This window comes from Zeus faber, assembly GCF_960531495.2.
Source record: "Zeus faber genome assembly, chromosome: 1".
Lineage (NCBI taxonomy): Eukaryota > Metazoa > Chordata > Actinopteri > Zeiformes > Zeidae > Zeus > Zeus faber.
The window spans coordinates 35,159,803-35,184,225 of record NC_137193.1 but is presented as its reverse complement, the minus strand read 5'-3'; the positions used below and the strand labels follow the sequence as shown (position 1 = coordinate 35,184,225).

Below are 24,423 nucleotides of genomic sequence, written 5' to 3'. Positions count from 1 at the left end.
CCGTAGGAATGAATGGACTTCCGGTTTGTGCTTTTCGTGTCCGTTGTGAAGCGGAAGCCGTGAAACTCGACGCCGCGGCACACTGGTTGAAAAACACAAGGTTTATTGAGCTTGCTTATCGCCATTTGGGGCTATCGTCTTGTATCCATCCACCAACCACTATTGTTGTCGTAGATTAAAAAAAACCCAACAATAAAAATAATAATGAAAAGAGAGACGAGCATATTATTGACGATGGGGGGCAGCAATACGCCGCGCTGTGGCTAGCCTGCCGGAAATCCAATAGCAGAAGAAGAGGAAGAGCAACGAGAACCCGGAAGAGAAGATATGGCTGCGCTAGCTGTAGCGGAAACTCCATCAGGAAAAGATGAAATTGCCAGGGGATTGCTCGACCTCTTGAAACCAGCTGTCCAAAAGCTTGACCTACACGTGCACTCCGTGAGGTAATTGTTTTGCTTCATTTATCCTGTGGGATGACGTGATGATGTAGGCCTTCCCTGTCACCACCACCAATCATCACATCAAGCACAACGAGCGGTTTCAACCTCATCAAACCCGCCCCTCGGGAAAAGGCTGAAGAGCATCCATCTGTTGTAAATTCAGAAACACCATCCCCAACACACATAAGCGACAACATGTCTCAAGTATTCCCTCGCGAAAGTATTCAGGTTCAAGTTCTCTTATATGTAATTGCCATGCGTTCGTAAAAAGGTACAAAGATGATGTCACTAACACTCCACACCAAGCTACAATTGACTGCCCTTAACCCGGCAGCTCGAAGGCTTTGTTGTTAGCCAGGACATTTTAAAGGTGCTTTCCATCAGGCGTTTGAGGAGTATTCTTGCTTTTAATATTAATGTGATTTGGGGGACTTCAGTTTAAAACGTAAGTTGGTCAAGATTGTTTAAACAGCTGACAAGATGATAGGATGACATCAGAAAGCTATATTATAAATAGCTGGTGGATGGTGCCGTTGGCTCTCTGTTCCGGCGCGTTTTGCGATAGAAGAAGTTCCTTCGTTCCAGCCTGGCTACGGTGTAGCTCTATGATCGGGTGGTGTTTGCGGCTGTGGTTGGGTTTCCTACGCCACAACTAACGGTGATTGTCTTTCTGAAGTAGGGCTGCATGATTATGGCTGAAATGATAATCATAATTATTTTAGTCAATATTGTAATCACAATTATTCATCACTATTATTAATCCATTTTGGGAACAGAATTATTTTATGGCTCGTTGTAAATAACCGAAAACTGCCATCACAATAATAACGTATTTTATAAATTATAAATAAATTAATTAAATGGAGGTTTAATTGACTTAAATTGTAGAGGATGTATAATGAAATACATTATGTGTAGTGGGTGACATTTGTTGTTATTGAAACAAATCTTTGAGGCCTCTGGAAGGGAACCCCAAAACAATAATAATTATTTCAAAACACATACATAATAAATTCATGTTCATTGTATTATGTAATTCCTCATGGTTATTGTTACAGATAATTAAAATTTAGGAAGTTTGTAAACATTGATTTCTCTGGAATGTCAATTAATTCTGATAGTGATGTTATAGGGTTTTTATTTTGTAGTACTTACCCTGGTGTGTGTCAGTTTTTCCCAGAAGCGTATATCATAGTTTATTTTCGAAAAAAAAATGGCTGCCGGTCAACATGTCGTGGAAGATTTCAATGTCCCGGACAAATGGGAGAGATCCCGGCCAAATTATTAGTTATTTGCATCTATTGAGATAAAAAACAATTGATAGGCAGGCTATATAAAGAATTAAATCATGAATGCATGTTGATTTATATTATTTTATTGAATATTCGAAATAAAATAAGTCCCATTAGTAAACGCCATTTTAAATATAATTAAATATTACGATTTCATGCTATCATGTGACTTGTGCGGGTCGTCATTTGCGCATGCGAGCGCATTGTGTCAGTGATTAAAAATAATAAAAAAAAAAAAAAAAAAAAAAAATATATATATATTTTTTTTTTAACGAAATTCTTCCACAATAAGGGACTGATCTGGATCAAACTTGGATGATGGCATGTCGGGACTGCCTCGAATACATATTTTATTCATCTTGTCTGTGAGTGCGACGGATCCATGACATCCATAGACTACTGACGTCAGTTTTTCATTAACAATAGCTCAGGGGCTGGACCCCTAAATATGTCAGACAAATGGAGCCTGATGCTACTCCAGAATTATAAACACAGGATTTTCTCTGAAACATTTTCCCACTTTCAAAATAGCTCACATCCACAACTAAAATGTTAATTTTTTTTAAGGACAGGGTCCCATTCCAGTGAAATCCCATCCCTCAAATATCAAAAAACACTTTATTATGACCAGTAACACTAATTTCCAACTCTTGGATACACGTATTGCACAGAAAACACACTAGATAGCAGATTCAGATAAGCCATAACCTACCCACATGCCACCTGGGAACTGTGCATATGCTGAAGTGCACACTTCAGGCAGAAGATAACCAAATCGCCTATCGTTTCTTCTGGGCTGCTGCATGCACTTTTCATCAACCTCACTTTGGCTTTCTTGGAGACGTAAAAAGAGAAACTACCACAATTCTCCTCACCACTTTAACCATCGCCAAGAAAACCTTCATCGCCCCCTGGAAATCTAAACGGTTTAAAATCAGATAATGCAAAACCTCTTCATAGATTACATATCAATAGGAAGAATGTCCACCTCTGTTCCAAAAAAAACGAACAACAAAAAACGACCAAATTCAAAATAATTTGGACCCTATAAAATCAACCCCATGAAGTGATTATTTCCTGAGAACCAGTATGAATTTGGACAAGGGTTGTCAAGGGGTACATTTCAATTGTCCTTTAGTCCACTGTGAAGTGCGTTTTACGGGAGATTTTGCTGTGTTAAGTTATGTTCCAAACTAAGAAGTTCACTTAGCTCTGAAGTGTCCACCTGATGATTACTTCAGAGTACATCCAGAGAGGCAGGTGTATACCGCCACCCACTGTTTTGTTGGTGTATGCCGACTATTCTTTCCTAAATTGTACAAGAGCTTCACATTTGGCCTACGCGTTTGATGACATTCAAAAATGGGGCATTTGGGCAGTTAACTTGGCAATTTGGGCAGTTAACTTGGCCAGTCCACTGTGCCAGGCAAGACACTGCATAGGAACACTGCATATCCTGTGAATTGGAATTTAGCTGTGGTGTATTTGGGCTCACTTCTGCATGCGTTTGCTGGGCATATTTGTGTTTAAAATAAAGAATTTTGCCCACTGTGCTCCGTGTCATTTTATTGTTGGGTTAAGTACTGTTTTCATCTTTTCAGAGAGAGCCAGGTGGAGTTGAGAGAACACATAGACAATCTTGCTTCAGGTGGGTCAACTTTTTTCTCTTTAAACCAAATATTTTTCAAGCTGGAGTGACATTAAGGGGTTGCTAGAAGCTAAGTAATTAATTTATTGAATTGCTCTCTAAAAATGGAAGTTTTTGAGAAGTTGATATTATGGGGGTTAGATGACCATTCTTTATTATTTATTCCTGCTCTTATATTACAGCCCTATTGCCTTTTATATTACATACTTATATCTGACAGGTAAAGCTTTTCAAGCAGATGTCTGTATTCTGCCATGTCATCATTTATTTAAAATAAGCTTGAGTTGTTGAGCCACGTTAAACTATTGAACTGATAAACTGACATTTGGTATTTCTGCTCTTTTGTTGAACAAGTTCAGCAGAAGAGAAATTAGGGCTGTGACGATAACCGCAATACTGTGGATCACCACAGAATAAAGCTATCTCCTTATGTTTGTTTTACAATTTATTGTTGGTGAGCTGCCTAGCATGCTAACGAACAGCATCATTTCAGCTTATATAGCTACCTATATAGCTGTGCCTATTTAAAAAAGACACGCAAAGGAATTTCACACAACCGTTCCATGGTGTAACCTGGGCCTAAGCTGTCTTTTGTTTTCAAATGTCTGTTAAATTCCAGAGCTGTGCAGAATTAACGAGCACCAGAAGGTGGTACTAGACCTGGATCCTTATGTAAAGAAGCTCCTGAATGCAAGAAGGAGAGTAGTGCTGGTGAACAACATACTGCAGAATGCTCAGGTCAGTAAATATTCAAAATGAATTGGGTATCATTTCTTTATGGAAGTGTTGTAAAACATTTGACTATGTGAGTTCTACTCAACAAAGTCAATATAGGGCTGCCCCTATTTTCCCAGTAGTTTCTTTGGTCTTTATGCAATGAACAACAAAAGTTGATCAAAAAAGGACCAAATTTATGTAGACTATGATCAACAAAGGGACTGCATCAACAATGGATTATCTTAGCATAAACATTTTACCTGCAACGCACCATGATTTAGACAAATAGAATATATTCTCATCACCAGGATGATCAGTTGGACCATTTCAATGGTTTCTTTCTGCCGCATGACTAAACTTCAAGATAACCCTCAACAGATGTACACTCAAATGTTGAGAATTGATTGAAATTCAGGAAGGCATTGAAGATCTTTTACAAATATATTTAAAAAATGCAGATAATTATTTGCAATGTGCATATTGTAGATTTGCAGTTTAAATGCATGTTTTATAAATATGAAATGTAAAACATAAATATGAGTCCAGTAAGAAAGAGATTGGTTTTCAGTGTTTTTGCATCCAGTTTTAAATGTTTCTGTGCATATTCTTTGTACAGAGAAGTCCAAATTGCACAGGTTACATGTAGTTTCGGGGTATTTAAAAGAAAAAAGGTGCACAAAATGTATGCTAACATTGTGATGGTAATGCATCTTATATTCTGTTATATCTGTGATGAAATGTCCATGACTATACACCGATCAGCCACAACATTAAAACCACCTGCCTAATATTGTGTAGCTCCCCCTTGTGCTGCTAAAACAGCTCTGAACTATGGAGGCATGGACTCCACAAGACCCCTGAAGGTGTCCTGTGGTGTCTGACACCAAGATATTAGGAGCAGATCCTCTAAGTCCTGAAATGCCATGGGCCCACTACATGACTTTCAAAAGTCGTCAGATCGCTGTACTGTTCACACTACACAACCTTCTGTCTTGTGATTGGGAATCTTGCAGTCGTGTGGTTTCACACTACATGACTGATCAACAACAGGGGGTCACACATTACAAGATCTTTCACCAGGAGGAGTCCCCAATGAGTCTATCAGGTCTCCAAACTATGTTTTGTCCCGAAAACACACGTGAGAAGTGACACCGGAAATGACGGGATACCATGCGCGGAAGAGGATTATTAGTTATTATATTTTTTGATTCTTGATCACTGTAACAAAATTAATAAAAGCTGAATTAAAAAATATATATATTTAAAACCTAGCGAGAAAAGTAAAATGGGTATGTTGTGTGTTTCTGGCTGTCGCTCCGTGCACTACTGTCTCCCAGTCTCTCCTTCAACCCCGTGTCTGCTCCCATTGGCTGTAGCTCATTGCGTCACTCCCTGGTCGATCCCGACATCACCAGATATTAACCCTGCTTGATATCTTGCCAGCGTTGGCGAACACTCGGTGAGCAGAAGGCGTTGTGAGCAGTTCACACCACATGCCTGCGTTCATGGGATTCTCCTCAAATCTGGAGCTTTGCTCTGCGATCTTCAAAAACCTGTTGGCGAGTGGAAAACCAGGCCAGACTTGCGTAGTCTAAACTTGGCATAAGTCGCGAGGAGGGGCCCCCATGGATTGGGCTTATTGTTTCAGCACTTCCCACAGATGCTCGATAGGAACGTCGTCTTCTTCTGGCGTATGTCCTCAGACCTTCAGCTCCGTTGAGGTGAGCCAGTCCAGCGTCCTAGCATCAAGGTCAATTAGACCACGTTTGCTGTTCGGGGGCTGGTGTTTAGGGCAGCTTGTTAGAATGTGTTCCACAGTTTATAGTGGGTCTCCGCACTCACATTGGGCACTCTCCGCGATGCCCCACTTCTGCATTGCTGCCCCGAAGCGTCCCATACCTGTCCTCAGGCGGTTGAGGGTTGTCCACTGCTTTCGGGGCAGGTGCTGGCCAGGAACGTCCGTGGGATCTTCAATGTAGTGGTAAAGCCTAGATGGTTCTGCTGACTTCCACTGGTCCCTCCATCTTGCCTTGACCCATGAGGCCTTGGAAATGTCAGCTGGTGTTGTGCGCAGCAGTTATTGGGCGTGTATGGCAAAGGGGCGCCGGGACTTGAGGCGCATGCGCGGTGGTGTCTCCGTGGCGATTTTGTGGAGGAGGTGGGATTCACTTGCATGTGCCTTTCGAGCAAGAGCCAGCATGGCTCCTTCTCGCCTGACCTCTGCTGGAGCAATTCCTACGAGGACGGGCAGTTTGTTTGTTGGAGTGGCTCGTAGGCATCCGGAGACCACCTCACAAGACCTGCTGTTTTGGAGATGCTCTGACCCAGTTATGTAGCTATCACAATTTGGCCCTTGTCAAAGTCACTCAGATCCTTACGCTTGCCCATTTTTCCTGCTTCCAGCACATCAACTTCAGAAACTGACTTCACTTGCTGCCTGATATATCCCACCCTTGACACGTGCCATTATAATGAGATGATTCAGTTGTTTTAAGGTTGTGGTTGATCGGAGTATATATGGACATAAAAATACAGGTATTTTTAAAAAGTTATTAAAATAGATCATATTAACTTTACATATCATATGTTAATAATGAACTTACTGAAATGACTAGTTTTGAGCTTGGAAAAAATGTTGGCAGATTATTGTGTTTTAAAGACTTGAAGAAGAAATGTTGTGGACCTAAATGGCACTCCTGCATGGAATGATTTATGTGATTAGTCAAATTTCACCAAACTTGGTGTACAGGCTTTAGGGACAAGTATTAGTCTAAATACAATACAATACAGTTTGGTTGTGGCCTCGGCGTATTTAGGTGTGGCCAATCACATAATGGATTATAACTGCAGTCGGGTTAAGGCAACGTCATTTAACTTGGATACATGTTCACATAATTGGAACATATATACCAAATCATTTGTCAATCCATCCAAAGGTTAGTTACCAAATGACTGCAATAATATTATTACCACACAGTGCTGCTCTACTATAAACTCTTTGTACTTACTTTAGCACAATTGCCACCCGCCCGTAATCTTCTCACAAATTTGCAGTCAGCTGCACAAGAGCTACTCCCTGTTCATTTTGGTTTAAAGATGTCCACATATTACATTTTTTACTTCATTTTATTTGTCTCAATTTATTGTAATCGCAAGATGAGTCTCAAATATTTTTTAAAAAGTGTGTGTGTGTGTGTGTGTGTGTGTGTGTGTGTGTGTGTGTGTGTGTGTGTGTGTGTGTGTGTGTGTGTGTGTAAATATATAAAAAATATATATATTTTCCTGTTCTTACTGTATTATACACAGTCAGGTTGTGCTTTAAGCATTTAACCGCATATTGTACCGGTATAAAAGTATTTGACAAATAAAACTTGGAAATCTGATCTTTGCTAGGAGCGACTAAGGCGACTGAACCACAATTTGGCAAAGGAAACTGCACGAAGGAAGACCATGCTGGAGGCGTCTGGAGCGTTCATCACACGGTCTCCCAGCAAACCATGACCAAGTCCCCCCCAAACCCTCAGGGAGAGAACATTAAACCCCCCCAGCTGGCACCTGGAGATGAGTGGGTCTTCGCACGTTTCCACGAGGGCATTCATTATTGGGACGTTTTTACATAGGAAACAATATACTTGCACTGTCTGCAATCTGTTGGGTGTCTTAGGAAGACCTCATTCAAATCTGTAAACACCATCTCCTGAGGCGTTATTTGTGCAAAATTAATAATGGAATATCATTAATAATTAAACAGCTGTCAGTATTATGTTTTGATGACACCAGCTTCTAGTTATAACACAATCATTAACCAAACCAAGGTAGAGCTCCTTAAATATGAATTTGTTTCCTTTATGTAATATTTAACTTACATGAATGTAACTCTATTACCCTGATGTTTTGTATTTACCAGCTGTCAGAATGTGCTATTGCTGTATTTGAAATTCCTAACATGCTTATGTTTAAATGCTAAGTTCATTTAATGTACTTTTTGGTTAATTTGCAAGTTTGGGAGGAACATGAAGCTCTGCGTATTCAGATTTGTTGGTTAATGAAGAAGAATGACTTTATTGATTCCAGGGGGAAAATTGGCTTCTGCCTTCGACCCTTCTTAACTATTTAACGTTGCTCATAGAAAGGCCCCAGTTGGGTTTGAACCCTGAACGTTCTTGCCGTAAGGAAACAGTGCCTCACCGAGTCACTGTTTCTTATTTGTCCTATGCATTTAAACTTATCAAATGTCAGTGTAGTTAACCTCCTTAAGGTTAATAGATCAAAACATGGAATGGTGTGTCTTTTATGTTGCCAGTTATGCCAACTTTTTTGTGTTTCTATGTGAATCAAGCATGTCATTCAAATACGAATGATTAAATAAACCCACTGAAATGACCAAACGTCCTCCACATGCCACCGCACATGACCGCGACACTACCAAAGCCTGAACAAAGCTTGTTCCACAGCTCCATAATGTAGAGTGGATTCTAATGCGTATCTGCAAAGGCAACCATGGCAACCTGTCCTAACCCTGTTAATGTCTATTTACAAAATATAACTCTATTTATAAAAATAATGATGGTTAATACATTCTAGGTTTTGAGATAGCAATAGTGAGGGCTGGGTAATGTTTATCGATCTTAAGGCTTGAAAAAAAAAAAAAATCATATTCAGGATTTGGGGGCGGTGCCATTTAAATGAGGGGCTCGTGCAGTTGTCAATCTACAGTGGGTACGACCCACGGCACTAGACCCACGCCCAGGTATAAGAGCCGTCACGCGATTGGCGGAGAGCCATAGTTTGATTAACACGAGAGGTCTCATTGGCCAGCGCCTCGAGGAGACGCTCGCTCAGCATGGACCCCTTTTGTTTTTGGATCGAGGGCCAGTGGAGAGTTCAGATGATTGACTCAACAGACACGCTCGTCGGCTCAGTGGAACCCGAGCGGTGAGAAAAGGCTCATTTTGAGGGGGAAACGTAGACATTCGGAGCCCACCGCCGTCCCAGTTGTGTCGCTCCGGCTCGCCTCTCCGCACTGAGTCTGATGTGTAAGTAAAACCCAAACCTCCTTTCGAGTCGGAGCTCCCTCCCGACGAGCGGGAACAGATATCACCCTAAATGCAGGGAGAGGGATCGTTCAAATAGCGTTAACGTTGCAGCCCCCCCCCATCCGTAACTGCACGCTTTGGATGCTTCCACAGACCTAGCGTTAGTTCTCGTTTATAGAGGAACTTAAAATATAACGCCAACCCGCTTGGTCCGGGTGTCAGGAACTTCGCGGCGTGAGCGTCGATTAGCAGCGTTCATTACATTTACAGTGATTGGACGATGGATTTAGGCGACTATCGACTGACGCTACACACGCGAGATCGGTCAAAGAGGGCGAATAGCAAATTGCATCGATGTGTCCTTCGCCACCATAGGAATTTGATCCCTGTGCTTTCTGTGGTAATCCAGATGTAGGCTCGAATTGTTGGATGGGCCCTATATTGTCAACATTAGCTTGACCATGAAGCGTCAAAACATAGAACGCTAAGTCCTACATAGCGCCAGTGATATGCTGATGGAACTCAAACGATAAGAGAAGATGAGGCGAGAGAGAGAGAGAGAAGTAAACATCAGCATCCATGAATGACGTAGAGATCAACTTACTGTTGGGCACACATCAAATCAGCGCAATTTAGATGCAAGAAATGCAGTCAAATGTTGTGAATCGAACTCACTCAATGCCCCCCACTATTTTAGGTATTATCAAGCTTTGTCAACTCTGCTGTTTACAGTCAAAGGGTTTCATGGCCAAAGTATTTCTTTTCCTCTACCTCAATAGGGACTGATTCACAGCTGGGTCATGATGATGCCAATGAACTATCTGGCCATTTGATGCCTGACAAGCTGAATACCAGGTAAGGCAGGTAATCAATCGAGTCACCAATCTCTGCAGCTATTCTGTTTTGTTTTTTTTTAAGTTATATTTCTTTCATCTGCACTAGAAACCAGGTAACACCCGCTAACATCCAGCATTTGTCCTCAGTGGGAAAGGAAAAACCCGGGTCTCAGTCCCGGATCAAATGAACCTGCAATAGACACAGATTATAATCAGCTCCACCTCCGATCGGCTCTGATGTGAACAGGACACCCGGGTTGACCCACTAATTTTGGCCCCTTTACCAGCGTGATGCAATGCACGTTGAAGTTCCGGACGTTTGCATATTAGACAGGAATATCCAAGTATCATCCATCATTTCATATTCCATTTATAATCCAAAACAGAAGTTATTGACTTTTTTCTGCATGGGCGACCATGACATTTTGTGAGTGTGGGGACCATAGCGGAGAACCCCCACACTCCCCGCCGGACTCCGAGTCACTATAGCACATCCCCAAGCCACTCCCTGTTGCCCACCGCCGAAGGACTGGTGTGCACACCAACCAGTGCGTACTCACACACCTGCCGGTGCACCATGCTGCTTCTACTGTAGTGTTGGATCGTTCATGAACGATCCGATTCTTTAAAACGGCTAAAAATACTTTTTTCCAAGTTTTACAGTTTAATGTTGTTTGTTTGAGTTGCTGTCCCCTCTACTGTTTTGTTCCCTATCACACTGGAACCACGACACACCCCTTTTCAGATGTGTTCATGACTTCGAATGTGACACACCAGAAAAAAACAGCATTTCTCCTGGCAATGGGAAAGGTGTCAATCGCCTATTTTTAGCCGGTTTACGCGGGTTTAACAAACCTGTGTCAACCCGCTAATTTTGGTGTGAAAACGGTATTACTGTGTTGAATGCTAAAGGTCAGAGGATTTAATCACAGCACTGAAGTGTCCTCGATCCTGACACTAAAATTGTCCTACTTTCAGGCACAACTGTATCACCCTTCTTTTGATGCAACCTAAATTTCTGGATTTGTCCGTCCCACAATGTGTATCCCATGACTTTGAGCACCGCTTTTGAGTCAAAGTACATGAAACTGAAACTTTGGCGCAGAGTAAGGAGACATTACTTTTCCTGTCCTCTATATGCATTTGAAATGAAGGCATATTTAAACCTTTTAAAAACAATGTAACACAAACATAACAATCTTTAAACTCTTATTTGTTTATCATCAGTATATGACTAATTTATGTTTACGGAAATCTTTGTCTACTTTAGATATCTGCAACTAAGTACTTGGCTATCTCCTGTCTTTCCTCATCCTCTGGGCTTTTACATCTCAGCTTTCTGTGCGTTTATTGTTTGATTACTCTTTCTCCTTCCCTTTATCTTTCTGACTGACCCAGCGATCAATTACAACACTAAATGACTTCTGTAATCTGGCCTCTGACTAATACGTTGACTGCTATTTGCACTGTGACAAAGTGAGGGTTTCAGGCCTGCCAACATGTATGCATTGATATCCAAATATACTGGTGTGAAACTTCATACAAAAACATACAAACAAGCCTGATGAAAGTTAAAATCATGGCTTCTCTGATGTCTTGCCCATTACATTCACACAACACACTATATTAATGTAGAGCAGAGCTTCATCCACAAGCTATCCTCGCTCTTGGGTCACAGCATTCCAGTTTCCCTGTCTGTATGCCTCCTCGGTGACCGAGACCACTGTTGATCCACCAGCCAAACACCAGTGACCCATTTTGATCGCCTTAACAATTGCCAAGAAAACAGGCCCACAGGTCATCCAAAGGAATTAAAGTGGTTCTTGATGATTAATAAAGGTTGGCTTTGCGGGTGGAGAATTTGAACTCCACGGGTCCCTGTTGGTGACATGACCAGCAATCACTGGTTCTGACTTGATAGATGGAGGAGTTACAAGGGCTGCATTTATTCATTTCTTCATCAAATCACTTTTCTCGTGAGCATTGATTGTCCGTTAAACATTCATCCATTTCAACTATTTAACCAGTTTTGTTAAACTTTAAAATAGTTGTGTGAAATGGCAACATCTAACGGGGCATTTTGAGCACAGGCTTAACATTCATGTTATATCCTTCTACTTTCCTCCTCTCCGGTTGGTGGACAGCATCATGTCTGTGAACTCTCCAAACAGCAATGATGCCTGCCTGAGCATTGTCCACAGCCTGATGTGCCACAGGCAGGGTGGTGAAAACGAAGGCTTTGCAAAGCGCGCCATTGAGAGCCTTGTGAAAAAGCTGAAGGAGAAGAAAGACGAGCTGGACTCACTAATCACGGCCGTCACCACCAATGGTGTCCACCCCAGCAAGTGTGTCACCATCCAGAGGACGCTGGATGGCCGTTTACAGGTCAGTCAATTTGAAAACATGAACCTTTTTTTTTTTTTTTTTTTTTTTTTCCCCCCCATTTCATTTCACCTTTTATTTTGTTCACTGGGATACATTGAGGGATGAATCCTCATTTTTCAATGGTGCCGAGATCACATTAGGCAGGAAAAAAAAAATCATATAAAATAACACAAGTAAAATAAATAAAAACAGCTAAAATAAGTCAAGAAGACAATAAGAACACAAACATCAATATTGGTTAAAAACATTGGTGGTTAAAACAAATACATTCTAAAACAATGAGTTTCATAAGCGTGTTTTTAAAATGTCCCAATGGTGTCAAGCAATCAATATTTAAAGTGCATTGTAGATTATTTCATTAGTCCGGAGCACAACATTTAAAAGCAGTCTTTCCGAGTTCGGAGTTGACCAGCGCAACATCAATGTAATCCAATCCTGTGAGCGGGTTTGATAAGCTCCTACATTGAGGTGTAATAGTGAAGTATTGTGACCTGGTTCCTTTTCTTTTAGGGGTGTTTTTTAAATGAATATATACCAGTGTTGATCTCGTCTTGCAAAGAGAGAGGTCCAGCCAACTTTTTCATAGAGAGTACAATGACGGGTATTGTAGGCATCACCAGTAATACATTTAATTGCAGAGTGATATATAGCGTCTAAGGGCTTAAGGGTGGTAACAGCCGCATGTTTATATATCACATCACCATGATCCAAGACAGAAAGTAATACAGTCTCAACAATTATTTTTCTACTAAACATGGGAAAGCAGGTTTTATTTCGATAAAGAAAGCAAAGTTTCGGCTGCAGCTTTTAAACCAATTTATGACTATGAACTTTAAAAGTTAGTTTATCATCAATCCAGATGTCTAAGTATTTATAGTGTGTGACTCCTTCAATAGCTGTACCGACTAAAGTGCTAATGGGAAGTTTGCTAGAATAGATTTCCTTATTTCTTGTGAATAGCATGTATTTAGTTTTTTCAGCATTTAACACTAGTTTGAAATCAATAAGTGCCTCTCGAAGAACATTAAAAGGAAGTTGCAGATTGTCAATAGCCCATTATGGAGTCAGCCAAACAATATAAGATTGTGGCATCTGCGTACAGATGGATACTACAGGTACGTCCACGTAATTTCATGAAGCCAACACTCATGGAATTACATTTGAAGCATTTCTATTTTAACCAGACATCAACCATTGATTTGAATTTGTAATTGTGACATAGATAGATCGATAGCCACCTGTGATAAATTGTCGTTGGATGGCAGAAAAGTTTGTCATCAAGTTGGTAATTTGAAATCTGACCAGGTAACGGTGCATGACAGATTATTGCTATTGTTTGTGTAACGTCCACGTTAGGTTGCATTGCATCACTGGGGATTTCTACCACTGCCACTGATGTTGCAGTTGTATTTATCCTTGAGATGGAATCTATTACTGTTTTGACATGTGTGGTCGTCATCAAGGTTAGAATTTTCTTGATGCATACATGTTTGTTTGTCAAATGAGTGGCTCTTATTGTGCCCACTATTTCAAACAATTCAGTTTGATGTCAGTTTCGTTCTCTGCGACTTCTACGTCTGATCCCGGAACAATGATGCCGTTCTTGGTACTTGTCAGATACACAGTCGTCTTGATAGTAAGGAGCTCGGCATCTTCATTGTGTATGATTGTCCTGTGGTCGCATGTTTAATTTGGTCTTGCCAAAGGCTGAGCTTCATTTCCATCATGATGTCAGCAACGTAACACTCCAGTAATTCTCTGTCCTCGCCACGAACTCTGACTATTTTTGTTGACAATGCTGGCTTCATGACTTTTACATGTATTTCTCCAACCTGATAATTAGAGCATTGATTGTTTTGAATGTTGGAATGAACAGGAATAACACTATGATACAAGATTAGCCCATTAAAGACATCATTAATTAACGTAATGTTTTGTTAAGATTCCTATCAAGGTATTTCATTATGACAAGAATCTATGTCTTTGTGGCCGAGTGCTGCAACTTCGTCCAATGTAAGTTGTAATTCTGAACTGGGAATTACAACTTAAATTGTAAATCATCCTGGTGAAATGAGCCTCTTAACACTGATACAATCAACACTTACATTTAAAGTTTTCCCATTAGCATTTTTTTCATTACTTGTGAACATTTCATTACTTTTTGTTTTTAATACTGTGACTGACCATGACAACTGGGTTTTTGGACAATGACTTCTTTATTGTCTCGTCTTAGACTAGAGTGCCATTGATGTTGCCCTTGTATTTCTCTGTGAGTTGCAATTAGGGTTGCTGCGGTTATCGGTTTTACCGGTGTTACACTGTATTTGGGTGTACACCAATTACATTACTTGCCCACTGCCCCCACCGTTGTTTACACTTTTTTTTTTTTAAGAGAAATAAAACATAAATAAAAACATTCAGTTCATTTTCGCGTATCAGCGCTGACGTTCATCAAATGAAAACGTGTGTTATCGATACTTATGTGCTACAAAAGTGAAAATGGTCGCAACACAGTCTGCTTATCACGGAAGAAGAAGAGGAGAGAAGGCTAGCTTAGATCAGGGAAAGATCTGGACCTGTCTCCTTCCATCCGTAATTAGCGCCCGTGCATAACGGAGACCCCCTGTCGTTGTCATGAGTTTATTCACCGGTGGGAAAAATTCCTCGCCGTGGCATCCCTAGTTGGAATCTATTACAGTTCGGGCAGGTGTGGTCGTCATTGTATTTTTTGCTATTGGAATGTTCATACTATTCACTTACTTTTTGTTGTCGTTGGGTGTCAATAACATCTGTCTCTATTCCTGCGATTTCAAATATTGGTAGACTTGGACTAAATTAATTATTAGTATTAGAGAAAGGACTATAGACAGATTTAATGTTGTATTGGTAAGCTACATAACTATTGGGCGAGTCATATTCATGTAGCCCAATTTTGTTTCCTGCATGTGAATCAACGATTGTATAACAGGATCTCTGTTTAATAATTGCACATGTATTACCATAAATAGTTAATAAACATGCATCATTATTATTTAACAATAATTTCTTAATTGCTCATCAATTGGCATAGCTTTATTGTACAACGCAGTAATGGCTCAGTAAATGGCTCAGTAAACATTTGGAATGTTGTATTCAACATAGTCTGTGTTGCAATTTTGTTATTGCAATATAATCTCCGGGGCCCCCTCCTAGAGCCAGACCTGGGCATCGTAGACTAGTTCTAGGGACGTGGAATGTCACCTCTTTGGCGGGGAAGGAGCCGGAGCTGGTGCGGGAGGTGGAGCGGTAGCAACTAGATAAAGTGGGGCTCACCTCTATGCACAGCACTGGCTCTGGAACCAAACTCCTGGAGAGGGGCTGGGCTCTCTCCTTTTCCGGAGTTGCCCAAGGTAAGAGGTGCCGGGCGGGTGTGGGGATACTCACGAGCCCCCGGCTGAGTGCCGCTGTGTTGGAGTTCTCCCCAGTGAACGAGAGGGTCGCCTCTATGCGACTACAAGTTGCTAAGGGGAAAGCTCTGACTGTTGTGTGTGCTTATGCACCAAATACCAGTTCAGAGTATTTGGCCTTCTTGGGAGTCCCTGGGTGGCGTCCTGGAAGGGGCTCCGCCTGCTCCCGAGGCAGTGGACAGGTACCGGCAGGCTAGAAGGGCTGCGTCTTCGGTGGTCACTGAAGCAAAAACCCGGGTGTGGGAGGAGTTCGGGCAGGCTATGGAGAAGGACTTCTGGTTGGCCTCAAGGAAGTTCTGGCAAACTGTTTGGCGACTCAGAAAGTGAAAGCAGGGCTTGGCTCAGGCTGTGTTCAGCTGGGTAGGAGAACTGCTGACCCCGACTGGGGATATTGTCGGGCGGTGGAAAGAGCTCTTTGAGGAACTCCTGAACCAGATCAATACGTCCTCAGGGGCAGAGGATGTCGGGTACAGTACCTGTGGAGTGGCAGACCGGGGTGGTGGTTCCCATTTTTAAAAAGTGGGACCGGAGGGTGTGCTCCAAGTATAGGGGTATCACACTGCTCAGCCTCCCCGGGAAAGTTTACTCCAGGGTGCTGGAAAGGAGGCTCCGGCCGATTGTCGAACCTCAGATTCAGGAGGAGCAATGCGGATTCTGTCCTGGATGTGGAACAGTGGACCAGCTCTTTACCCTTGCAGGGTTGCTGGGGGGGTCGTGGGGGTTTGCCCATCCAGTCTACATGTGTTTTGTGGACCTGGAAAAGGCTTTTGACCTCGGGTTCCTCGGGGCATCCTATAGGGGGTACTGAGGGAGTATGGGGTACCGGGGCCGTTGGTTCGAGCCATCCGGGCCTTGTACAACCAAAGTGAAAGCTGTGTTCGCATTCTCGGCACAAAGTCAAACACGTTCTCAGTGGGTGTTGGACTCCGCCAAGGTTGCCCCTTGTCCCCGATTCTGTTTGTGATATTCATGGACAGCATCTCAAGGCGCAGCGGAGGTGAGGAGAGTGTCCGGTTTGGGAACCCCAGAATTGCATCTCTGCTTTTTGAAGATGATGTGGTTTTGTTGGCTTCATCAGACCGTGACCTCCAGCACGCTCTTGGGCGGTTGGCAGCCGGGTGTGAAGCGGTCGGGATGAGAGTCAGCACCTCCAAGTCTGAGGCCATGGTTCTCTGCCGGACGGTGGATTGCTCCCTCCGGGTTGGGAGCAAGTTGCTGCCCCAAGTGAAGGAGTTCAAGTATCTCGGGATCTTGTTCACGAGCGAGGGGAAAATGGAGTGTGAGATGGACAGGCAGATCGGTGTGGCGTCAGCAGTGATGCGGGCGTTGTACCGGATCGTTGTGGTGAAGAGCGAGCTGAGCCGGAAGGCAAATCTCTCAATTTACCAGTCCATCTACGTCCCAACCCTCACCTATGGTCATGAGCTTTGGGTAGTGACCCAAAGAACGAGATCGCGAATACAAGCTGCCGAAATGAGTTTCCTCCGTAGGGTGGCTGGGCTCAGCCTTACAGATAGGGTGAGGAGCTCGGACATCCGGAGGGAGCTCAGAGTAGAGCCGCTGCTCCTTTACGTCGAAAGGAGCCAGTTGAGGTGGTTTGGGCATCTGATCAGGATGCCTCCTGGCGCCTTCCCTTGGAGGTTTTCCGGGCACGTCCCACTGGTAGGAGACCACGGGGTAGACCCAGAATGCGCTAGAGGGATTATACTGTATATCTCAGCTGGCCTGGGAACGCCTCGGGGTCCCCCAGGAGGAACTGGAAAACGTTGCCAGGGAGAAGGGGGCCTGGAGCTCCTTGCTCAGCCTGCTGCCACCGCGACCTGGCCCCGGATAAGCGGTGGAAAATGGATGGATGGATAGAACATAATCTCTCTGGTCTTGTTTTTAAGAACTGCTGTTAAACTAATTCTTCAGTCCTATTTATTTATTTATTTATTTATTTATTTGTTTATTTATTTATTTTAGAATATTGTGAGCTTGAGGACTGGATTTTTGGACAATGGCTTCTTTATTGTCTTAGACTTTCGGCTATTTTTCGGCATCTGGCACAATAACAAAAACAAACTTTGTAATTACTTTGCATAACAATAATAATAAATACATGTTAATTAATAAATATAATAAATACAAGCTGTAATTACTACTACATTGTATTTTTTCTCTCAATCTACAATTGGAAAATTCAGTTTAATAAATTACTTGTCCATGTTGTAAAGCAGACAACATTTATGGAACTTTAACATTCATTTGGCATTAGAATTATTATGAAGAACTTGTCAAATCTTAACACCTTTTGCCTTTTCATTTTCGTTTGTTAAGTTTAGCTGTAGGATATTGTTTATTCATGATGTTTCTTTAAAACAACCGTTTATTTTTTACTTTAAACCAAACTTTGTTATTATTATAACTTACTTTGTTGTGTGTAAGTACATTAGCAGTCTCAGTGACGGTAGGTGACATTGTGTTTTGTGTGTGTCAATTATGATGTATTTACTTAGGCATACGTATTTACAGAGATTTACAGTAGTAGTCGAACTTACATAATTTTGGTGGTGACTTTTTCCATGAATTACATTTTGAATAAGTTTCGTTCTATTTTTCCGATGGCTCGCTTTTTGCACATTCGAGCGGACTTGACGTGGTCACGAGTCTTTTCTGACTACTTTTTTTTTCGTATTTTTCATTAATCCGGCAAAGTAATGGGGACCACAGAGATAAAATATTGATCAAACTGATCTACCAGGTAACAAGCTACATAAATACACACACAAACGCATTGTTTGTAATCTCTAACCACTACAGAGCAACAGAGTACACCGCACACTGGACACGGTACCAATGTACATTCTGAACCAAACATGCACATTTATTGTAAATAGTATGATCACTTCATAAAGCATGGCACTGTAAATCTCATCTTGTTAATTTTGTTTATGATCAGTGGCATTTCAGTCAAGCAGGAAATTATGCTCCGTATGTGGACCGATATGGATGAAACTTTAACCAAGAAATTCTTGTGACATAACTGTTTAAACCACACCTCAACAATGTTCGTAGCTTATGTCATTGTTGTGTTCCAGATACTTTTAGCCGAAATGGACATATTTTGCCCTTGATTGCATTTGACAGTGGCTGTAATTGAGGTCAAATTTGGTCGTTTTTTTCTAATAATTTCTACTCCGTATGTGGATCTATTTGGATGAAACTTAAACCACGAGGTGTTTGTGATATACGGTTTCAAAACAGACGTAAACCGTGTTCTTAGCTTTGGCCTTCTTCTGTTTCAAATAGTTTTTGATTTCAAAATTCAGAGGATTCTTCCCGAACAAAATCAATAGCAAAAATAGTAACTAATAATAATATTGTATGATAAAAAATATTATTATTAGTATATTAGTAAAAAAAAAAATTATATTTATATTATAAAAATCAATATTGCCTAGTATCGGTGTTTTTCCCTATGATACTGTATCAATGCTCTGATGCCAAGAATAATTTTTTTAAATTTGCATTTAGGGCCGTGAGATATAGGCCATGCCCACACTAGCATTTTCACATCGTTTTCAAAAAGTTGTCTGTCCACAACAAAATTTCTTTAATAGCAGGAACCTGCAGCAGCAACGGAACAGGTTTACTTTGTTTACAAGAACAATGGACCAGTGTTATTGTAAGGTAGTTGACATCTTAAAGGTCCCATATTATACTATTTTTCAACAAGTTAATATAGGCAACTGAGGTCCCCAAAACATGTCTGTCAAGGTTTTTTTGAAGGTTTTTTTTTTTTTTGCTGAAAATTCCACTCAGATTTCTAACATGCTTAGTCTATACCCCTCCTGTTCAGAAAAGGCTGTTGTGTGTCGCTTTATATCACCTCTATAATCTCTATATCGCCCCGTTACGCACAGAGATTTTTTTTGTTTCATTTTGTTAGAAAAGAGAGCAAATAAGTAAATCTACAATAAAAACACTCTTTTTATTGGTTTTGTTTGGAGAATCGCGCTGCGGAACAGAAATTGCTCTGATCATGTGGTACACAGCTAACCTTTTTATTTTTAGAAAGGTTAAAAATACAGGGGATTTACGGGAAAATATTAAAATGGGAGGACATCAGGAGAGAACGGTAATATATGGGGGAATCCCAGGAAAAACGGGAGGGTGGACAGGTACGCCTCAAAAACGGCAAAAGAAACACAGCACAATTATTTTTTGAATACATACATTTCTCCCATCTGCAGTTGGTATTGACTCTTCTTTCTTTACAAGATTTGTGCTGGTCTGTGCAGCCAACAACACAGCAGTTCCCATGCTAGCGTATCCAGTGCATGGTGGTGGGGGTGGAGGGCACCTTCGCAAGGGTTTTTCTCAAGCCATGGTTGAAGATACTCAGATGGGGGACGTTATTATTCTAACGAGCCTCCTCTTGATGTAGGAAAGAGAAGCAAATCTGAACGGCTTGTTTTCTAAAATAGGGTGGCCACAAAAAACTGACACGGTTGTCTTATTTCACAGTTTGTGTGTTAGTAGCCCCATCAGAGCCCAAAATGTATTTGCACAAAGTGAGTTTTTCATAATGTCCCCTTTAAGTAATTTAAGATTCTCAACATAGAAGAGTACTTGGATGGGTAATTTAGATATCCATACATCAGGTTTAGCGTCACATTCTAACACCTGCTTAGATCCAAAAACTGCATATTGTTTTTGCTATGTTGAGTACAGGCTTGTCCATTTTAATCAAATTGTGTACAATGCTGAGCTCACTGGACAGAACCCTCTAAACATGTGGAAAACAGTGGAATCATCTGCATACAAGGCCAAACTAGCCTCTCCGATAGCAGTAGTGAGGTCATTGGTGGAAATGGAAAAATGGATGGGGCCCGGGCAACTCTGCTGGGGCACAGTCGAGCCCCTGCCACTGGGCAGGCTGCCATTAAAAGAAGCGCTATGTGACCTAAAGGACGGATATCTCTTTAACCATAAAAAGGCCGAAGGTTTAAAACGATGACACTTTATTTGACAAATTAAAAGATTGTGATCAAGCACATTGAAGACAGCCCTAGAGTCCAACTGTACCAACCAGCATTGATCTTTCAATCCCAGCCAGGTTGAATGACCAGCCCCATATGCATGCTATATAGAGGGTAGTTAGATCAATTTTAGTAAAAAATAATATTATTATTTCCAAATAATAAATATTATTGCCAAAAGCTTATGCCATACACGTGGTAAGGTTTCCTTGGAGCGGCCAGTCCATGATACTTTATTATGACTATCAGAGATATATGCTGATAGGCCTACTTTTGAAGCCGCTGAAAGCAGATAAGCTTTGGGAAGTAGAATAAACTTCCCCTCCTTTCATTATTTTAGACACACTCCACTAATTGGACGTCTATTTAAAATGTGACAGATTGGTTTTGATACATATAACACTGTCATTTTTATCAGTTAGATACCAAAAGTTGTCTGTACCAGCAGACATCAGTATGACGGCTCAACGACCTTTCAACCTACCCGTCATAAAAAATGTGAAATTCAGTTTCTGTCCTTCATAAGTCCTTAATTAGTAATGAGCGGGTGTTAAAATTGACACTGGAGTCCACACTCTTCCCGAGCTTGGAGACTTCACCTACCAAAAATTATTTAAATCATTTGCAATCTCAAGTGGTTTAGTCAGACACATGCCATCAGATTCCACATCATAAATTCTCTGTTAATTAAAAGTTTTTTCACCCTGTTCACCCTGGTCACTTCTTGCGTATGGTGTCAAATGACTTTCTGTCTAGTGAACTATAAAGAACAACAAACCTCATGGCCTCATGTCCCCGAGCCGTGAGAGTCTTCAGTGTATCATCTATTCACAGAGCACATTTCGATTGAGAAGTCAATTTCTTCAAAGGGACATGTCTATTTGCAATTTCCATAACCAAGCTGGTGAGGAATGCCAGCCCTTTCGTTGGGCATGAATTGGACAGTCTGGAGTTTTGCGGCAGGGAGGAGGATGAAGACGAAGGCCATTCACTGTCTTGTAAAACCCCTCCTCATCCTCTCTACATTGAGCTGAGGCTGATGAGAAGCACTTTCAGCCACCGGCTCATCCCGCCACCGTGCATTACAGAGTGTTACAGGTGTTCCTTTCGTGCCAGTGGCCAATAGATTGAATTGATTCAAGTTGATTTATATGACCATTTTGGATTATTCATCTGGATTATACATTGCACATGTACATTTATATTACCTCTTCTGACTATAAATCTGGATTGTACTTTGCACACGGACATTTATAATACCACTTTGGATTATGAGTCTGAATTGTACTCTGCACATTGACATGGACAAATGCACACCCACTCTAATAAAAAAAGGAGGGGGTAAGTCAGAAGGGAAATTAAAAGGCCAATCAAAGGCTGGCAATTTATGGCCCAGTTCAGGAAAATAATTGCTCTATTGCAGCATTGCTTAACTCTCCAGAGCCTTGAACATTTCCTTTTGCTCCTCCCTTCAGTTTATCTTTTTTTGCAGTTGTAATTGTTATCATTATTATTGGTTCTACCATTATTGCTATTATCAGCATAGGTACTATTATACTTTTTGTTGTTGTTATTATTAAGACTGCGGATGTAATGCCACATTTTTCTGTAATACTCAAATTTGTATCTGCCCATATTGGGCTCACTAGTTAACATTCTAACACAGTCTGTACAAGTGATACTCCTTGCCAACTTTTGCTGATAGATGTGTTATTTTTATTTCATTTTATTTGTCATCTCTTTCTTGACTTACACTGTTTTCGATGCTGTAATAAATTTGTTACAGCTTACAGTAGTATAGTAAGAGTCTGTATAGTCATCTGTGTAGTCAAAGTTATGGCTCTTAGGGAATCTAACAACAATGAAAACACAGTTTTGGGTGGAGTGCTTTTTTAATTATTAAATAACCGATTCCCTCCCTCCTGTATACTATGCAAATATAATCTGGACCATGAAGCAAAAATCACATGTTTTATTCCTGTGGCTGTTTTCTACATACCAATGAATCAAGTTACTCAGACATACTCTTGCAATCTTTTCTTTTGAGGTGGCGGGAAGGAAAGGGTTTCCACACGTCATTTATGCGAGGCTATGGCGCTGGCCAGATCTCCACAAAAATGAACTGAAGCATGTCAAGTGCTGTCAGTACGCCTTTGACCTGAAGTATGACAATGTCTGTGTCAACCCCTACCACTACGAGAGGGTGGTTTCACCAGGTATCGGTAGGTATGCTTCATACTTTAACACATGGCTGTAGCTTCAGTAGATTTTGAACAACTTTTAACTGTTTAACACTAGTACCAAGAAATTGTAAATGTCATCTGAAGGGATACTTCCTCAAATATTCTGTCCTTTTCCTCTCTTGCAGTGGGTCTCAGTCTGCACAATACAGGTAGGTTTTAAAATTTTGCATCAATTTTCATCAATGTTCTTTGAAAGCAGTGTTTCCCAACCTTTATTATGCCACAGGACACTTTATTTATTTATATATTTATTTATTTATTTATTTTATACAATGAAATGGTCCCACGTCATACACTCTATCGCATTAACCACTAAAAATGTCACAAAATGTCACAAACATGCATAACTGTGCTTATTGTTAGGGGCCAGTAATAGTTCTTACTTTCAGAGTGGAAATTGAGCTTGTTCTGATGAACACAAGCAAATATTGTGGCTGGAAGTGAAATTTTGGACTTCAAAATAAGCAAATTTCTGTTATTTATTTATTTATATATTGTTGAATTTTGAAATAGGGTGCTCAGGTATTTACATATAAATTTTTATTTATTCACTGAACAGAAGCTTTTGTCTAAAGTGCATCTAAATTCAACCCGATTTAGGTGCAAGATGCTGTAAGGAATCAATGAAATGGTTTTGTTTGCTTTGCACAAAAGCATCTGAACAATGAATAAAAGTAAATGTCAATATAAGTCCTTATACTCACTTTTGCCAGGAACTTTGCCGTGAAGAGATTAAAGATTTTATTTTTTTCCACTCTCCATTGACCTCCCTGGCTTGGCAAAGACTCAAAAACATACATCAGAAGTCCAAATGTCCAATCTCACCACTTTCAATATAAATAATATTAATCAAAATATTGAAGTTATTGTTACTGCTTTTCATATTTCAAAAAGGTGTAAAACAAAGTTTTGAAGATATACATTAAAATTGAATCCAGGCTCAAGCTGCTGAGGGGGGCTTTACATCCATTCACTAGTATAAGGCAATGGATATTAATTTTTATATACTTTATTACAGAGGTATCCGACAACTGAAACCACTATTAAGTATCCCCAATTGATAAATGCGGTCTACCATGAAAGGGACCATTCCTGTGTCAAAATGTCTCCCAAAAGCTTCAGCCATTTAGCCTTGGTTGTGAGATCTTTTGGTAACTTGTGTAATGATTCAGTTTGTAATGCAGTTGAAGTAAGTTAATTTAGGTACTGTTATATTAACACCGGTCCACATGGAAATTAAATTATCTGAATGCTTCATTCCTATATTGTAATTTATCAATTTGACCAATAAGGTCATTGGTACCCATATGTCAGTACCAAAATCCACGGCTACGTATGGCTTAAGGTGTCCTTGGA

At 40.8% G+C, this 24,423-nt stretch overlaps 2 protein-coding genes across 2 annotated transcripts in view; both read left to right on the top strand.

The window, feature by feature from the left end:
- The first annotated feature begins 309 nt into the window (after positions 1–309).
- snapin (SNAP associated protein) lies at positions 310–8,474 on the top strand. Its single transcript, XM_080006091.1, has 4 exons — positions 310–443; positions 3,334–3,380; positions 4,000–4,118; positions 7,491–8,474. Exons 1-4 carry the CDS (start codon positions 328–330, stop codon positions 7,596–7,598), a joined length of 390 nt encoding a protein of 129 aa, XP_079862217.1. The 5' UTR covers positions 310–327; the 3' UTR covers positions 7,599–8,474.
- Positions 8,475–9,056: 582 nt separating this feature from the next.
- The window catches only part of smad10a (SMAD family member 10a), a gene marked incomplete at its 3' end in the record, with an annotated part of 40,824 nt that continues 25,457 nt past the window's right edge, over positions 9,057–24,423 (top strand). Inside the window, exons 1-5 of the mRNA XM_080023950.1 lie at positions 9,057–9,133; positions 9,913–9,988; positions 12,114–12,354; positions 22,872–23,046; positions 23,193–23,216. Coding sequence (XP_079880076.1) covers positions 9,130–9,133; positions 9,913–9,988; positions 12,114–12,354; positions 22,872–23,046; positions 23,193–23,216 — 520 coding nt within the window. The 5' untranslated portion in view covers positions 9,057–9,129. The remainder of the gene's footprint in view (positions 9,134–9,912; positions 9,989–12,113; positions 12,355–22,871; positions 23,047–23,192; positions 23,217–24,423) is intronic.

Bases quoted from the DNA above. Each gene is read 5' to 3' on its own strand.
- snapin (XM_080006091.1), top strand. From the start codon at position 328: ATGGCTGCGCTAGCTGTAGCGGAAACTCCATCAGGAAAAGATGAAATT. The intron at 444-3,333 runs GTAATTGTTTTG...TCATCTTTTCAG, and splicing joins CTACACGTGCACTCCGTGAG to AGAGAGCCAGGTGGAGTTGA. The intron at 4,119-7,490 runs GTCAGTAAATAT...GATCTTTGCTAG, and splicing joins ACATACTGCAGAATGCTCAG to GAGCGACTAAGGCGACTGAA.